This window comes from Vipera berus (assembly GCF_964194415.1).
Source record: "Vipera berus genome assembly, chromosome: 1".
Classification (NCBI taxonomy): Eukaryota; Metazoa; Chordata; class Lepidosauria; order Squamata; family Viperidae; genus Vipera; species Vipera berus.
The window spans coordinates 156,344,877-156,363,148 of NC_138202.1; the positions used below are offsets into that span (position 1 = coordinate 156,344,877).

An 18,272-nucleotide genomic window follows, 5' to 3' on the forward strand; every position below is an offset into this window, starting at 1 on the left:
TAGAGTCTTGTAGAATGATAAAGGTCCAAATTTTGTTCTACACATTTGGCCCCAGTGGGAATTAAGCCTGTTCTGCTATGAGAACGAGGGCTTGATACACCTAGCTTTGATTGTGTGTGTATGAGTGCACTTGTTATACTGGTTTTCTATTGTTTCTCATTTGATTTTGATTGTTTTTTTTTACTTTTTGATGAGCTAAATGTATTAAAGTCAAGTGTGGTTGGAATGGGATTTTATATGTAAAGATGTTGGACAAGCCCCCTCCTGTCATCCGGACACACATTTTCATTCTCACATATTCAGGACAATAGAGGTCTGGACAGGTCTAATGCAGGGCTTTTCAACTTTTTCACCCATTGTACCACTTTTAGGATATGGCAACATCCGAGTACCACCAGTCGCCTAGCAAGGTGTCAAAAACTTGATGACCAAAAAAAAGAAGAAGGAAAAAAGTGATGAAGTACAGATAGTCTTTGACTTACAACAGTTCGCTTAGTGACTATTTGAAGTTACAATGGCACTGAAAAAAGTGCCCCCCAAGCCACATCCAGGCAAGACACCTGCCTGCCCGCCCGGTGGCGCTCTTCCTCCTGTCCAAGGTTTTCATTGTTGTGAGCATTTCTGTTGAGGATTGGCAGCGGGGGTGGGGTGGGGTGGGTGTTTGGTTTTTATTCCCCCCTCTCTGTTGGGTGGTTGCAGCAGGTTTTGGTCCCTTCGCATGACCCTGGTACACTGTGACTGTCATAAATATGAATCAGTTGCCAAGCATCTGAATGTAAATCACAAGACCCTGGAGATGCTGCAACATTCCAGCTGATCGGTGCTTCTTCTGGGCTTGGCAGAAGTGCCACGATCAGTGCCAAGCTTCAGCTGGAGCCTGGCACTGATCCTGGCGCTTCCGCTGAGCCCTGCAGCTCCAGCCATCTCTCGCTCAGGCTTGTGTGGTGCTACCACCAGTTCAGCTCATTCCCCTCTCCCGCTACCACTTTTCTAGGATGGTCGTGTACCACCTGCTAGGTGCCAATGTACCACAGGTGGTACCCGTACCACTGGTTGAAAAGCCCTGGTCTAATGTTCTGCTGAAATCTCTCTGCAACCATTTCTTAGCTGAAAGCCCTCTTGGAGTAGTGGTCCAAAGCCTTGTATATCCTAAAAGAAATTGATCAGCAACAGATTATTGACTATGCAAATTCCACGAAGGGAGTGAAGGGTCAATCTGCTTAGACAGATCTTCAACAACATCATCATCATGACAGGACCTAGGCGAGGGGTAGGCAACCTTGGCTCTTTGATGACTTGTGGACTTCAATATCCAGATTTTCTGAACCAACTATGCTGACTCAGGAATTCTGGGAGTTGAAGTCCACAAGTCATCAAAGAGCCAAGGTTGCCTACCCCTGGCCTAGGCTGAGTGGCAAAACCAGGGCAAATTAGTTAGATGAAATTATAACATGCCTAATTATTATTTCATGTTTCACTCCCAGGAAGTCACAAGAAATTTGTAAGATTTGAGGCCTAACACGTGCAATATAAAAGATATGATTAGAAATCTATTTCATTTAAATTGAAACCAGATGCAAAAAGGAGAAATATTTCCCCTCCATGCTGCACATTTTGAATGAGGCAAGGAGATGTATAAGATTTCTCCACCTAGAAATCTCCGTACAAATGCATATTTTTTACATAAAAACACACACCCCACCCCCATCTCACCCCCATTGTGCTTGTGAGACTTTTTTTTTAACTGAGGTTGAGAAACAAAAATTTAAACCAAAACCACTCTTCCTACACTTTTTTCTGCCACTGACTCTTCTCTACTTCCTGATATTAATGCAAGGATATAAATCTTTTCTGATTGAGGATATCAAAAAAATTAAAATATAAAACATGTTGATCTTGCAATCAAACATGCAAGATCAACAAAGAGATCATCATTCTCACTCAAAATCTCACGCAAACTTGAAGTTCTAACCTAAAATCTTACAGGATTTGGTTCTAATATGAGGTTTCTGACATTTAATTTTTGAAATTAATATTTACTTAATTATGGCGTTCTGCAGGCACCATCAGGAAATGTTGCAAGTGCTATTTGCATTAATGTTTTAAAATGAGGAGATTGATGATGGCATTATTATTTGTACTTATACTCTCAATCACAGCTAATTTTAAAAATGTAGATTGTTGTGATAAGCGGGAAAATAATAGAAGGATAATATTTTTATTTCAAATACTGAAAAACTATAATGAATTGAGTTCATCAAATTCTTTCCTTCCTCTTGAAGCTTAATAAAAACAAGGAATGGGATGATAAAGATAGAGGACATAAGAAATCTTATACTAGTGAAGATGAATTCCTTGAAGTATGGCATAGATTTAAGTATGTTTAATTGTGCTAGATGACACAGAGACATAATTAGTTTTCCTTTGAAATTATGTAAATCAGAAAGTATTTGGAACTGCCTCCAAATAAATGCCATAGCTCCAGACTCATCTACCACTTATTATATTTTTTTTAACTTTAGAAGAAAAGTAATGCAATTTTCCCTCTTTCTCACCCCTCTTCTTGTGTAAAATTTTAATTCCTTTTCCCCTGCTCTTTTCAATCTTCAGTGAGAAGATTGATGCTGAAGCTTTAAAATGTAAATTTTCTGAGTTAATTGAATCTTTTTTGTACAATAATTCAGTAAGCAGATAATCTTAAGTATTAGCTTGAAGAATACATGTATGCAATTTCTCACTGCTACCAGCTTATAATAATAGATAATTCTAATATCAGTAACTGATATCAGATAGGAGAGACAGTATTATTATTATTATTATTATTATTATTATTATTATTATTATTATTATTATTATTATTATTATTATTATTATTATTATTATTTATTATATTTTTATACTGCCCTTCTCCCGAAGGACTCAGGGCGGTGTACAGGGCAATAAATATAGAGTAGGAAAAAGGAATCACAAAAGATCTGTGTTTATTGTTTATTTTTATTATAGCTGCTTCCCTTTTCTGTCACTGGAATTCTCCACTGGATTAAGCAGCCTTTTGTCAGTAGAGAGACTCTGTTATAACCAGCTGAGATATATAAGATTCAACCAACATCTGTATTCCTTGAACAGTGTATTCAGCTGGAAATTTTTAAGTTGTTTTTGTCCGCAAAAGGATATACAGATATTACTTTGCTATATCTTTAGGGAAGTAGCTACTGGTGCATAAGGAATACTCCAATAAATACAGATTGCAGATTAAATTTTCCCCCCACTTCTGGAGGAAACATTCTTCTTACAAGAATTGAATATTAACTGAATAAAAGTTTCCATGTAATGTCAAAACTTTTATCTATGCTTTCCAAGACATGATTGGTGAATTTTCAGGAGAGTGAACCTCGGGAGGTAGGTAGTTGATTATCAGCAAAGAGATTATAAATAAACTAAGGGGTGTTCACAATTTTTTTCCCCTTATTTCCATCATAACAAAGAGTCCAGATCTTTATGACAATGCTTTTAAGATATCTTATGAATTTAAAAATGTTTCTTTGGGCATATTGGGGAGATAGAAAAAACGGCAAGAAGAGATTGCTCAGTGCTGTATGTGAATACTTCTAGGTCTGTGATGCTAGAGGTACATAGAACGATTTTGTGCACGTTCCTGGTACATCTAACAGAATATTATCTGCAAAGTCTGCCTCAATATTCTCAGTGCAAGTCATTTGGTCAGATGCAAGAAATAGTATGTTGGCTTGTAAAATAGTCTCCAGATTAGAAATAGTAGTTTCTAGAATAGAGTTCATAGCTAGAATAGAATAGTATTAGCAGGTTTGTGGTAAAACTAGGCTTTGCTTGCATTTGTGGTATGCAAGCATGTGGCTGCAGATATGACTTTGTAACCTAGTTTATACCTTTTCTATATTAGAAAAAAAACCGCTTGTGAAGGCCTCATTGCCTATGCTATGATGGGTGGTGAAAGTTATCTGTTGGGCCATTTGCTGACAGCAATGACATGTGAAAGTTTGCAAGAGAAAAATAAGAAAAATAAATGGCAAAGAGCATGAATTAATGAATAAAAGAAGGGAAAGTAGACAAGTTGAACTGAATTTTGTAGAAGCATAATGAAAGAAGGGAAGCTATAGTATAGTGATACTTGCTATATATTTAGTGATAGCAATAGCTCCCGAGCATGGTGATAATAGAAGAGCCAATATGTCCTTTGGGAAAACTGACGAATATTCTGAATGATTGTGTTTTTCTTTCATGTGGTGAAGATTAGATTACATGAACGAATGGGTAGGAGTGGGATGAAACAGAACTGAAAAAGTAATTGGATCATTCAGTTCCAAGAATGAATGAGAACAGTGACCGTTGATGGCATATGACTGGAAAAAGATCTGGTTCAGAAGCAAGCTTTAAACATAAGCCTATTCTTAAGTTTTCATGGAAAAGGAATGTATAAAGAAGCATGGTTGTTTATGAAAGAATAAGGGTAAAAGTTGTTGAAGTGCATTGAATAGTTAGTTTTGGTAAAGTCAAGAATGGATCCTCAGAAAAAAGGACCTGAAAGAGAATAAAGAAACAAAAGTGAAAGTAAAACAATCATAAGAAGAAGAAAAAAAACAAAAGTCTATATTGCATGAAATATTAGATGATAAATTAATTTCCCAATTAACAGAATAACAGAGTTGGAAGGGACCTTGGAGGTCATCTAGTCCAACACCCTCCTCAAAGCAGGAGACCCTATACCATTCCAGACAAGTGGCTGTCCAGTCTCTTCTTAAAAACCTCCAGTGATGGAGCATCCACAACTTCTGAAGGCAAGCTGTTCCACTGCTTAGGCAGACCGTTCCGCTAGTTCAGACATGTCAAACACTAGGCCCGGGGGCTGAATCCGGCCCGCGAAGTGGTTTCATGTGGCCTGCAAAGCCATCCTGGAAACAGTGAGGGAACGGCCCCCACTGCCTTGGCCCTGGCCCAGAGACCCGCCTCCTGCCAGAGACCCTCAGATCTGTCCCACTCCTGCCCAGGCCCCCATAGGCACCCTTGATGCGAACGATGTAGAGCTGGCCACGCCCACCCAGTAAGTCAAATGCACTCTAGCCACGCCCACCCAGTAGGCCACGCCCACCCAGTAGGTCATATGCACTCTAGCCACACCCACCCAGTAGGCCACGCCCACCCAGGCCATACCTACCCGGCCCCCTGAGGGCAACCACAAAGCTGATGCGGCCCTCAATGAAATTGAGTTTGACACCCCTGCGCTAGTTGTACTGAATGACACAAGGAAGAAGGATATAGAAAATTGTCTTCCAAGACTGAATTACACAGTTTGATAGAAGGATCAAGTAAAAGTGGCTTTGAATGAGAAAGTGTAAGTTTGTAAGAATTATTGCTGCAAAAATGACAATGTGAAAAATGTCTTGTATAATGTGTCTAAAGAGGAAAAGATAGCTTGCAAGGAATATAGTCAAACTGAACAAAGACCAGATAAGATAAAAGGAGAAGATCAAATGCAGAGCAATTATCAAGCTTCATCCCACAGACAAGACTGTACCATTTTCTCAAGCTCACAAGAACTTCAAGAATTTCCAACAAATAATAGTGAAGTTACTTATTGGACCCCACTTTTGAGTAGGCTGGCCGGTTTCCATCTGTCCTTTATTTTGTAACTGTCAAATTTGCTATCATGTTTCTTACTGAAGGTGTGAAAACTAATTTTGATGGAAATAAAACTTGTTTGAGCAATGGATAAAAGGCAGTAAACAAGCCTTTAGCAGAGCGAACAGAAATAAAAATAAAAAATGATTAAGGAATTGGGATGAAACTGAAGGAAGGGAATACTGGAAGCAGTATTTTGGGGATGTATAAGAGAATGATAGGAAAACAAGAAAAAGTGAGTGCAAAACTACCAGGAAGATAAGTTTCTAAAGGCATTTGGGAAGATATTGGGCAAAATTCTGATTGAAATTGTATTAGAGATGACAGTAAACAAAATTTGAGAAGTATATTGTAGCTTGTATGCTAGGCAGGGGTTAAAAGATAAGATTTAATCTTCAGCAGGTCAGTGAGAAAAGTATAAATTTGAAACAGTTTGTGAAGATAAAAGGTTTTTCCATGTCTAGTTGATTCCAACTCTCAAGGGCAGCGCTCGTGTTCGTTTCTTACCTAAGGGAGCTAGCATTGTCTGAAGACATTTCTGCGGCTATGTTGCCAGCATGACTATACACCAAGGTGCACAGAATGTTGTTACCTTCCCACTGAAGTAGTACCAATTTATCTACTTGCATTTGCATGCTTTTGAGCTGAGAGCTGGGCAGGAGCTGGGGCAAGTAACGGGAGCTCACTCTGTCATGCAGCACTCGGACCTCAGACTTGAATTGTCAGCTTTACAGCTGACAAGTTCAGCATCTTTATCCGCTGAGCCATCACACTCCCTTTGAAAAAGTTTGTAGGTTTGTACATTTGCTGATTTGGAAGAAACATGAGATAAAATGTGTAGGTGTAAACTATGGAATGCTTTGCATGATTATTGAATTGAATACTGTTTGCTGAATGTGATAAGACTGGTATAGTATGGAAGCAAAACACAGGTGAGAATAAATAGAATATAATTGTAAACAGTTGGACATTGAAGAGAGAGTAAGACAGGCATGTTATGTCCCTGATTCTTTAATGAATGGGTCCATAAGGAATGCTTATGGAGTGTTTGTTTGAGATGTGTATTAGGCTGTTGTGCTAGCCAGGGACATGAATATATATCCGATGTCATGTTGTTAGCTGACAACCAGAGTGATTTGCTGGAAATAGTGTTGTGTAGTGAGTTCGTTGCGCAGGAATGAAGACGAGGCGAGTGAGTTCAGCAATGAACACGTTTATTTGCTTGCAGGATCTGAACTAGAGAACTGGGCTGCAGCTTGCAGCAATTTATAGCCTGGCCCCTAGGCGGCAGCCAGTAGGTTTAAAGCAGCCTATTGCCACTTAGTGGCAACCAATAGCAGCCCTGGAGATGGGGTGTCTGAGATGCTGGGAGCCGTTAGCTAGCTCCAGCTTACCACGTGGTGTTACAATTAAGCCCAAAACATTACAAATAGTATGACAGAATGAAGAGTATTATCTGACAATAATATATAAAAATTAAAGTAGCTACGTTTGTCAGAGAAAAACAGAGTGAACGATTACAGTTTACCCATAATTTGTCAAAAAAAAGTTCATAGTTTTTATCTCTTGGTGGATCGTTTTTATCCTCATCTGATTACCACAGATGAGGAAATGGAGGGATAGTGTTTAAGATGCAAATAGTAGTAGAAATCTAGTAATATTCTGGAGCAAAAAATGTACACATGTTAAAGAAATGAAAATGGCTATGCTTATGAACATGCATCTACCTCCTTGCTAATGTGAATTGCTGTGCCAATAGAAATACTGCATAAAAATAAGTTGAGTCCTTAAGAATTGTGTGAAGTGTGACAAGAAGATTTAGGGTTCATGATCAATGGGTGCCTAATGAAATTGAATGGAATATAGAGAAAAATGACCATCGCAAAAGAAATATATTGAGATAGTTTGATTGCATAGGGAGAATGTATAGCATTGAATTTCAAAACTAATATATGAAGGAAAGAAGAATAAGTCAAGAGGAAGAGGAAACCAAAAGGCCATGGTTAGAACTTGGTGAGATTCTCAAAAAGAGAGAAGTGAGAAATTTAAAGAAGAAATGGCAAAATATGAATCCATTTCTGAGTGTAGAGGTGAAGATGCTATGCAAAGTTAGAAGGCTAAGGAAAAGTATTGTGAATGATTCAGTGTAGGCCAGTTTTGGGTAGATTTTCTTGTTATCACTCATGTCTTTAAATCCTTTGATTTATTGCAGGGGTCTTCAAACGTGGCCCTTTTATGACTTGTGGACTTCAACTCCCAGAATTCCTCAGCCAGGCACTCCGATTGAAGAATTCTGGGAGTTGAAGTCCACAAGTCATAAAGGGGCCTGGTTTATTGTTTCTTATTCCTTTCTTTGCTCTGCATAATCATCTTGATAAGAAATAGTGTAATTGGTGTATGTGTGAGAGAGTGTCTGTGTAAATGTATTTATATATACTGTACATATAAGTCGAAGGATAAAGTTGAGCAGAGTACTACTTTATTTGTTCTGCATAGCTAACTTAGAGGCACAGCCAATATCCAACAAAACTATCTGAACATGTATTTTTATAGAAAAACTGAAGAGGAATATGAGAATGATCACAAAGTGAGATCTGATCAAAATGTATACGTTCCATCTTCTAGTCTTCCTCAGTTTTGACCAAATCTTCCCTTTTTCCCCATGATCTTTTAAATATAGAGTTTAAGAATGTCACAAAAGAGAAAAAAGAGGGCAGTACAGTCATTTCCACACAGCTATGGCTACATTTAGCATCCTGGAAGTTTTCTGGTTAGAAGCATTATCTTTTGGAATAATTTTAAAATTCTCCTTTGATGTAATATGAAAGGAATGATAAAAGTATGCAGACATATCACTTATTTCTTATCATAGTTATAACTTTGCCAAATGGAAATAGCTGTATATGCAAGATTTTATGGGCTATTAGAACAGCACATTTTTCAGATAGCTACTGGAGAGACTCCACCTGGTGGTGTATTCAGACTATGGCTGCTCTTTAAAAAAATGCTATTTCATATAATGCAGCTCTCAAGGTCCTTGCTTGGATTGGAAGAGAAGAATTAAGAAGTTTAAAATACAAAGTGAAAGAATGAATAGATAGAAATATGAAACAAACAAAATTCTTCTTTAGCCTTCCCCCCTACCCCCAGTTTTATCAAAATGGCAAATACCAATGAAACCGATATTAAGGCAGCATTTACGCTGTATTACACTGGCAATGATGGTAAAATGTCCGAGATGGGCTTATGATAGTTATTCTGTTTTTTTACAGAAGCATCTCATAGAAATTATATATATATATATATATATATATATATATATATATATGTGTGTGTGTGTGTGTGTGTGTGTGTGTGTGTGTGTGTGTTTTGGCTTGCTAAAAACATATAAAATGTTTGTTAAGTATTCTTTGTTAGCAAGCCAAAACACACACACACACACACACACACATACACACATATATACACACAAAAACGTATACACACACGTATACACATACACATATACATACAAACATATATACATATATACACACATACAAACACACACACACACATTTGGGTCAACAAGGTGCTCAAAACATTATATATCACACAGCCCATTACCCAGGTAGTTAGAACTAAGAAGCTCCTTGGATGATAAGTGAAATGTCTTCAAGGAAAAACAGGTCCAGTTGCCTTTTGAAAAGCACCTTTGGGACAACCAAAACCTGGATAACTGAAAATCTCCATAGAATTCACAGGGAGAGAAAGGCCTTTTGTACTGATAGGCTTTCCATGTTGGAGGCTGATGGAAAGAGTTACTAGCACTCTCCATCCAGTTCCTCCCACTTCCTTTTTAAAAAGGAATAATAATAATGATGATGATGATGATGATGGGACCTTGGAGGTCATCTAGTCCAACCCCCTGCTCTGGCAGGAAACTCTGTACCATTTCATTAAAATGGCTGTCCAATATTGTGCTTTAAAATAATAAAAGCTATTTAACTGAACTGAGGTAAGGTAGACATTGCCCTGAAAAACAGGGATATGGTAAAGACATGAACTTAAAAAGCTAAGGATAATATTGTCTGATTACATGCCACCAAGTCATTGTTGATTCTTAGTAAGCACATAAATAGATTTTTGCCACAATGATCTGTCCTTAATCTGATCCCTTAGCTCTTCCAAAGATGCACTCATCTACATGGTAATTGGTAATTATAAGATAAGATAATACAGAATGGATTAAAATTGATGTATAAGTCTAGCCTTGAAAAATGGACATGCACAGAAGGAAGCTATAATACAATTTCTATAGCACAGGTAAGCAATATGTTGTAGGAACCATTGGACACATTTGGAGATTTTTTTCTTTCAAAAAGAGCCAGGTAGACACTCCAAAAACTGTCGATATAACAATATTCTTAGATGTGACCTATTCCACATTCTAATTGGACCATGAATATGGGTTTCCATCAGTTGTGACTTCTACTATTACTGCAACATCAAACTACCGACATATGACGCTCATATGCCATCTATTAGCATCAAGGACAGTTAGAGCATAGAAGATTTAGTGAATAAATTTTTGAGTGGAGATGTCTCCAAGTACTTAACTGTGCGTAATTAGGGCTTCAAATATTATAGCAAGTACTATGCAGTGACCATTCCGATTTGGAAGTGTATGTATGTATGAGCTGAAGTAAGAACTGTTTTCATGTATTTACACTTTGGAGTGTTTTTTATTCATCCGTATCACAGAGAATTGCCTGATATTTTCATACATAGAGAAACGATGAGACAAATCTAGAATTCACCTTACCACAGATGAATACATCGAAAGAAAGTTTAAGGAAATACACTGTGTGCATTTTGTTTATGTTCTGTTCACATAAAATGATCCCAAGAGACAGCTTACACAAATTGTTCTGTTCCACTTATTGAATTGCTCCTAGATTTACTGTGCAAATTCTATACTGGCTGTGGCTGATGATCCACAGGGGTGGAATCCGTACATGCTCTATCTTTAAGAAAAAGAGTGCACTGATCAAAAAAAAATAAATGACATCCATCATGCCACATTTGAAAATCAAGTTCCCTTACTGTGTATGAGATATATAGCCTTCTTTTCTTTGGATATGACATTTCCTATATTCCCTGTTGAAGTGAGGATTATGGAGTTTACATGCTATGTGACTGCTTCCCCAAATAACTTTAGCACATTATTCTTTGTTTCCTGAGAAATCTCTGAGACCTGTCTTTAAGCTCAGCATTTCCTCTCTTATTTTAACATCTACATTCATTTGTGTACCATGCTCACTTGTCAAAAAATATATTTCAGCCACTAGTCAAATTAAGCTCACAGCCTTAATAAAAACTCCTCTTTCAAGTATGTATGTTAAAAAAACACTCAAATCCTAATTCCTTATAGAAACACTTTATATCAAGCCAATCTTCGATTCTGTAGCAGGTATACTGTATCCTGATGCTGATTTATGCAAAAAGAGGACTAGAAAAAACAAACAGAATCCAGCTACTACATGAATTAGTATGAAATGAAAATAAATATTACAAAGTAATATTTGATACATTTATGCTAAATTTTCATAGTGGGTAGTTAGTTGCAGTGATGTTGTGAAATTGTGACCAGATTTATTACTGGATACCTAGTACCCCAGTACTCCTAGTATTCCAGCTGAGCTATTCAAAATCTTAAAAGACAATGCAGTAAAAGTGCTACACTCAATTTTCCAGCAAATTTGGAAAACTCATCAGTGGCCACAGGATTGGAAAAGATCAGTTTACATTCTAATTCCAAAGAAAGGCAGTGCCAAAGAATGTTCAAACTATCGCACCATTGCACTCATTTCTCATGCTAGTAAAGTCATGCTTAAAATCCTACAAGCTAGACTTCAGCAGTATGTGGATCGAGAACTACCAGAAGTACAGGCAGGATTTCGAAGAGGCAGAGGAACTAGAGATCAAATGGCCAACATACGCTGGATCATGGAGAAAGCTAGGGAGTTCCAGAAAAACATCTACTTCTGCTTCATTGACTATGCTAAAGCCTTTGATTGTGTGGATCATAACAAACTGTGGCAAGTTCTTAAAGAGATGGGAGTACCAGACCATCTTATTTGTCTCTTGAGAAACCTATATGCGGGTCAAGAAGCAACAGTGAGAACTAGGCATGGAACCACTGATTGGTTCAAAATTGGGAAAGGAGTCCGGCAAGGCTGCATACTGTCGCCCTGCCTATTTAACTTATATGCAGAGCACATCATGAGAAAGGCAGGGCTAGATGAATCAAAATTTGGAATTAAGATTGCCGGAAGAAATATCAACCTTAGATACGCAGATGATACCACTCTAATGGCACAAAGTGAAGAAGAACTAAAGAGCCTCTTGTTGCGGGTGAAGAAGGAGAGTGCAAAACCTGGGCTGAAACTTAACATTAAGAAAACCAAGATCATGGCATCCGGCCCTCTCAATTCCTGGCAAATAGATGCAGAAGAAATGGAGGTAGTGACAGATTTTATTTTCCTAGGATCCAAGATCACTGCAGATGGGGACTGTAGCCAAGAAATTAAAAGACGCTTGCTCCTCGGGAGGAAAGCCATGGCAAATCTAGACAGCACACTAAAAAGCAGAGACATCACCCTGTCAACAAAAGTACGTATAGTCAAGGCTATGGTCTTCCCAGTTGCAATGTATGGCAGTGAAAGTTGGACCATAAGAAAGGCCGAGCGCCAAAGAATTGAGGCCTTTGAACTATGGTGCTGGAGAAGACTCCTGCGAGTCCCTTGGACTGCAAGGCGATCAAACCGGTCAGTCCTAGAGGAGATCAATCCTGACTGCTCTTTAGAAGGCCAGATCCTGAAGCTAAAACTCAAATACTTTGGCCACCTAATGAGAAAGAAGGACTCACTGGAGAAGAGCCTAATGCTGGGAAAGGTTGAGGGCAAGAGAAGAAGGGGACGACAGAGAATGAGGTGGCTGGATGAAGTCACTGAAGCAGTAGGCGTGAGCTTAGATGGACTCCAGAAGATGGTAGAGGACAGGAAGGCCTGGAGGAATGTTGTCCATAGGGTCGCGATGGGTCGGACACGACTTCGCAGCTAACAACAACACAACCTAGTACTTTCAGCAAGAGCAGACTACACAAGTAATAGCAACCAAAGTGGTGGCTGAATTATACTTCAGTACTATCCATGCAATAGGTGGCTTAGAGCAGTGTTTCTTCAAATGTGGTCCAGGGCCCTGCCCTCACCCCCACCCCAAGACCCTCTCGAGGGTCCTTGAAATCAAAATGATTGGCCAGATATTGAAGTTATTTGCAAGAATTTGAAACAATGACACCCTTCTCATTTTTTTTATTTTTTATTTTAAATAAAGTAAAAATATTTCATTTATGTTGCTCTCTACTAGATTTAATATTGTCATTTTTACACAATTCAATAAATATTCTATGGATGCATCCATTGTGATTTTTAATGCATTCAATATTGATAAATATTCCCCTTACACTCAAAAACTCTTTTGGGGTCCTCTATAACTTTAAAGATGGGAAGATGTCCTGAGAGCAAACTTGCAGGTTTCATAGGCAGACCACAGAGACCACCATAAAGCTTTAACACTTTCCTGTCAATCCTGCCCCAAATCATTTTCCATCTGATACAGCTTCCTTGGTTTAATAGATGGTCAACCGCACTGGTTGATAATTAAACAAGCTGTGAAGAAAGCAGAAGTCGAGAACTACACACTCTGTCTATATCAATGTCTCTCAGGTTTTTCAGCTTTTCAATCTATGTTTAATGTGAACCAAATCAGACCTTTCCACGCTCATTAGTTTCAGTCATACTACTTTGTGAAATTCCATGTTTGGTATGCCAAACTAACAGACCTTTTCAGAGTGCAGCCTTCTGTCAGAGAATTTGGGGTGCTGGGTTCACCTCACATTGGTAGGTCCGAGAAACCTACTCATAACAGCACCCTCAGCTTTTGGTTTTTAAAATGGTGGGTATCTTGAACTGGAAGATTTCTATAGCTCTTGCAAGGGTAATCAGTTTGTGTTTTACGGAGAAAGTTTTGGTTCTTAACTCCTGAAAGTCAGAGTTAAGTGAAGTTGAAAATTACTCAGGACTTTAGTAATCTCATGAATGTTATAAGCCACAGAGAACTAAAAATAATTTCTAATCAGCCCATTCCCAGCTGTGATAGAAGTAGTTTGAGGATGGAAGGAACAACATTCAAAGCAAAAGAACAGAGCAAATGAATGTTGGGCACAAATCATGATGGCCATTCAATATGGTAAGCCTTAAAGAAATGAATGGGAACTGTGTAAAAAGAGGATTTATTCTTTGTAGCACAACTGGAGTTTCAAACTAAGCCTGATTCTAAACTTGTTTTTTTTACTTAGGAATTCTTTTACATACAGTATATTTTAATCTGAAAGAAAGGACCATGTTAATAAACATAGAAAAATATCAGTCATATAAAAATGGGTTTTTGTCTTATGTACAGATGTTGATTGTTCGGATCACTCTTGCTGGAAAGGTTATATCTTAGCACAACTGAGAAGTTAATAAAACATTTAAGAAGTTCATTAAACTATCAATAAAAAAAATGCCATGACAGAAAAATGACAGGAATTGTTTGATTAATTGCTATGCTAAAGAAAATGGCCGACCCGGTTGTAAAGTTAACTGAGAAAATAATGTACATTTTACATTTTTAAAAGCCATTTACAGTATTAAAATAACAAGCGCTGGCCTCTGGAGGATACAGCTCTTGCAGAATGACTTCATCTTTCAATTTTTCAAATAAGGTCAAATTATTGTAGAGCTTTCATTACAGTGCGGCAAAGACAAAAATTTGTGGTAAGCAAATGAAATCTGAAGGGTTCCCAGCATACCCCCAAAGAAATTGGTGAGGATGAATGGAAGGGAGATAGAGGTGCAACAACATTTCCATTATTTCTTAATAGGTGTTTACCATAAAGTACCAATTTGAGATAACTCTGACTGTACCCTTTTGTCGAGTAGTAGAAATTTAACTGTGTCATGTATCATGAAGTCATTCCTTTGAATGCTCTGTGGTGCTAATAATAAAAAAGAAGAAAGTATCAGCTAGTTAGGGAAATCATCTTATTTTTGCATACTAGAAAAATTCAAGAAAAGTAATGAGGTAAGAACACACACACACTCACACAATCCATTTTTTACTATGCCCCTCAAATCACAAGAATAAAACTCAGGAAAAGAAATACAGAAGCAATGTTTCACTCATGAAATCCCTGGCTATTGCGAAAAGCAGAAAAACTGAATCAGGCCTGTTGATTCACAAAGAGAGCTCAATGGAGGTAACAGACAGACTAAAGATAAGGGGGTAAAATTAATTACGTTTGTTTGACAGGATTAGGACCAAGCAAGCAAGTATTTTAGTCCCATTGCTAACCTTTGTGAAACAAGCTAAACCTATCTAATAACAAAGGTACACAAAGCAAGCCTCCAATTTACGAAATGTTGTACAACTGTATAAAAATCCCTTGTACTCATCAAATCATTTGGTCAGCTGCCCCAGAACCATATGCTGTTGTGGTTCTACTATTCCCAGCTTGGACTGGACCTGAAGATTTTTCTTTCAACAGTAACCTTATATAATAATGTCTCTTTCCAACAAGAAAAATGGTGAAAAAAGGGGAGAGAGCTGAGAACAGAAGTTATGGGAAAAGATGTGAGGCAAAACCCTTTTAAAAAGTATTGGATAAATTTAAATTATTTAGAAATGAATGCCGAGTAACTATAAAAAGCTGCTGGAAAAGAGAAACACAATCTGACAGCTGGCTACCTGTTGGCTGACTTGAATATTGATGAATTCTGAATTGTAAGGTGGCGATTTTGTGTCCGTGTGTGCACATATAAAAATATAATCCGTCACTTACGATTGTCCACTGTGCTATTTTTGTGTTTCTTTTTCAATTTTCCACTCAGAGAACTTACATATGCATTTAATAGCAAAATCATACTTCATTTGTGCAACGCTGCTTGAATGACCTCTAGAAAAAAAATAGAAAATATTTGATATGTACCTGTAAAGTAAGCAATTACCATACATGTTCAGAAAATGTTGACCATGTTCTATTGTTGTTTCAAGGTTCTACGGGTGATAAAAAGACTGCTGGTGGGCTTTCAGGAAGCATCAAAGAAAGTGACCACGTGCCTCTGGAGAAGCAGGAGGCCATCTCCTTAAAAGAAAGAATGGCTTTGTACCAGGCTGCTGCATCTAAAGTAGAGATCAGCAACTCCTCTGCTAATGTAAGAAATATGCTTTTTTGCCTAACGGATTCATATTATTCATTCAGACAGCTTTTACAGAATAAGGTCAATTATATTTCAGTTTGTCTTTCATTTCTGTGTCCTGTGTCACAAAAGAGGTGGCTTGGTTTTGGTTTGCACTAATTGTTAATTACTGAATTCTTTTCACCATAAACAAACGTGCAAAATCTTTCTGGCAAACTCATGTTTTTAATAGTTTTTATTGAAAATTTTGATTGCCATCCTAAAAGCAAGTGCAAAATAAACCCAGTGAGAAAAAAGAGAAATAGAGAGTAAAAAGTGCAAGAAAAAGGGAAAGGGAAAAATAAGGTAAAAGAAAAAAAATATTTTAAAAAGTGACTTCTGATCTTCATCACAGGTATAAGCAAACTTAATGACTCTTCAGTTTTTTTCTGGCAAATTCTTAAACGGCACCTAAAGAAAACTTGCTCTATGTTCAATCAACAATTTGGACAATTTGATGAGGACAAAAATTGACAGACTCCTCTGCTCAATGTTAAAGCAAAACCTGTTTACACATAATTTGTGAGAGGCTTTAATATAACTCAATGTAAATAGTTAAAAAAAGAGTATCCTAATATCATGATCCACCAACTGTCATATCCCTAGTCTGTTACTCACAAAAGTTGTATTCTTGTTTTCTACCCTGTTGAATAATAACAATAATAAATAATGAATAATTATTGAATAATAATTGAATAATAACAATAATAAATAATAATAATAAAAGTAGAGAAAATTTCAAGATGGCCATTAACTAAATTCAGAATTTTATTTTGACACTTTCCCTTCACCCAAAACAATCTTCCTAAATAGCATACCCAGAATGAAATGCAAATTCTTAGGAATAAGTGGACACAGTGGAGCTATTTGTAGCAGTAAGAATTGATTGCCCTGCTAGGTTGCAGTGCTTAGCTGACCTTGGTTGATGTCAAAAAGTTAAGGAGGGTCAAATAATTCAATTATTTACTGTTGCCAAGAAAATTGTATGAACATATGCATAAAGTCACCGTGAATCAAAATTGAATCAAATGAGACTTTACCCTTAAGAACTGACAGTGTACCAAGAATTGATAAGAAATATTAAGAAAGACTTAGTCCATTTGCTGCTAAGGGATAACAAACATGATTAGGTGATAGACTCTTGAGGCTTGCTCTGAAGTTATAAGTAATTCCAGAAGAGCTCAGGAAAATAAATTGCTCTCTGAAAAGATAATAATGTGGGTCAGAGGTTCACTGCTGTGCACCCATTCGGGTGCCTATTTTCCTGCTCAGAAATGCTGACATTCATTCCAAAATGTCTCTCAAATTAAACTTTATTTAGCTTTGTATGAGCATTCACATCTAAGACACATCAAACAATGTTTGGAATCATTTTACTTTGAAACATATTAGGAAAGCTAAAGAAAACGAAGCATGCAAACATCATCACTCCAGAAAATGGAGCAAACGTTTAAGCAATTCATTTCATAACTCAAAAAGAGTCTTCAGTAAGTTAAATCAAAGGTAGATAAAAGATGTTTTATCCATACAATGCATTGGTTAACTCTGCATGACAAATAAAACTTATCCATCAAGTCTAATATTACATATCTTAGCTCCAGGTATCATTCTAAAGGTAATATGGAAATCTCTACCTTTCAATCTGAAGGGTACTCTCCATTCAAACAAAAGGGATTCTTTCCGTAATTATAGTATGAAAACCAAGTTGAATGATGTTTTATGTCAAAGTAATAACTTTGCATAGAAATTGGGGATTTTTAAAATAATCCTCAGTATTTACATTTGAATACCTATAAATACAACTGTTATAAGGATATAAAGTAAAAAGATGTAATCTAACTGATGCTAATGCCTAACAATTTTAACCGGAGACTATTAACTGCTACCAAAATAAGAGCTACTTCCAAGCAATATAGAAATCAAATCAAATCAAATAATCATCTTACAAATTCCACAGCATATGGAAGCATAGCATAGCATGGGCTATGACTGATAATAAGAGGTATCATAAATCATACTGCCAGCCTTTGGAAGGGATTATTTTAATTCAGTATATCCAATTACTTTTCTTCCTGATGCTATAGGCCCAAAATCTATTAGAAGTAATTTAGTCAACAGAGAAATCCCAACTGTTTATGATGTTGCTGTTGGATATGGATTTTAAATAATTAGTAATCAGAGCATTAATGCTAGTATTGATAAAATTGTTGCTTGTGGAATATGTTTGAGGATCTTGAAATATCAGTCACAACTGCATTTTCTAAAAGAAGAACAACAGAAATTTTAATTACTGGA

The 18,272-nt window shown here is 37.0% G+C and overlaps 1 protein-coding gene across 2 annotated transcripts in view; it reads left to right on the top strand.

Moving 5' to 3' along the window:
• Positions 1–18,272, top strand: part of XIRP2 (xin actin binding repeat containing 2) — a 147,359-nt gene that overhangs the window by 43,684 nt on the left and 85,403 nt on the right. For both annotated transcript variants that reach the window (XM_081339347.1, XM_081339348.1), the window contains exon 2: positions 15,793–15,953. In XM_081339347.1, coding sequence (XP_081195473.1) covers positions 15,793–15,953 — 161 coding nt within the window. The remainder of the gene's footprint in view (positions 1–15,792; positions 15,954–18,272) is intronic.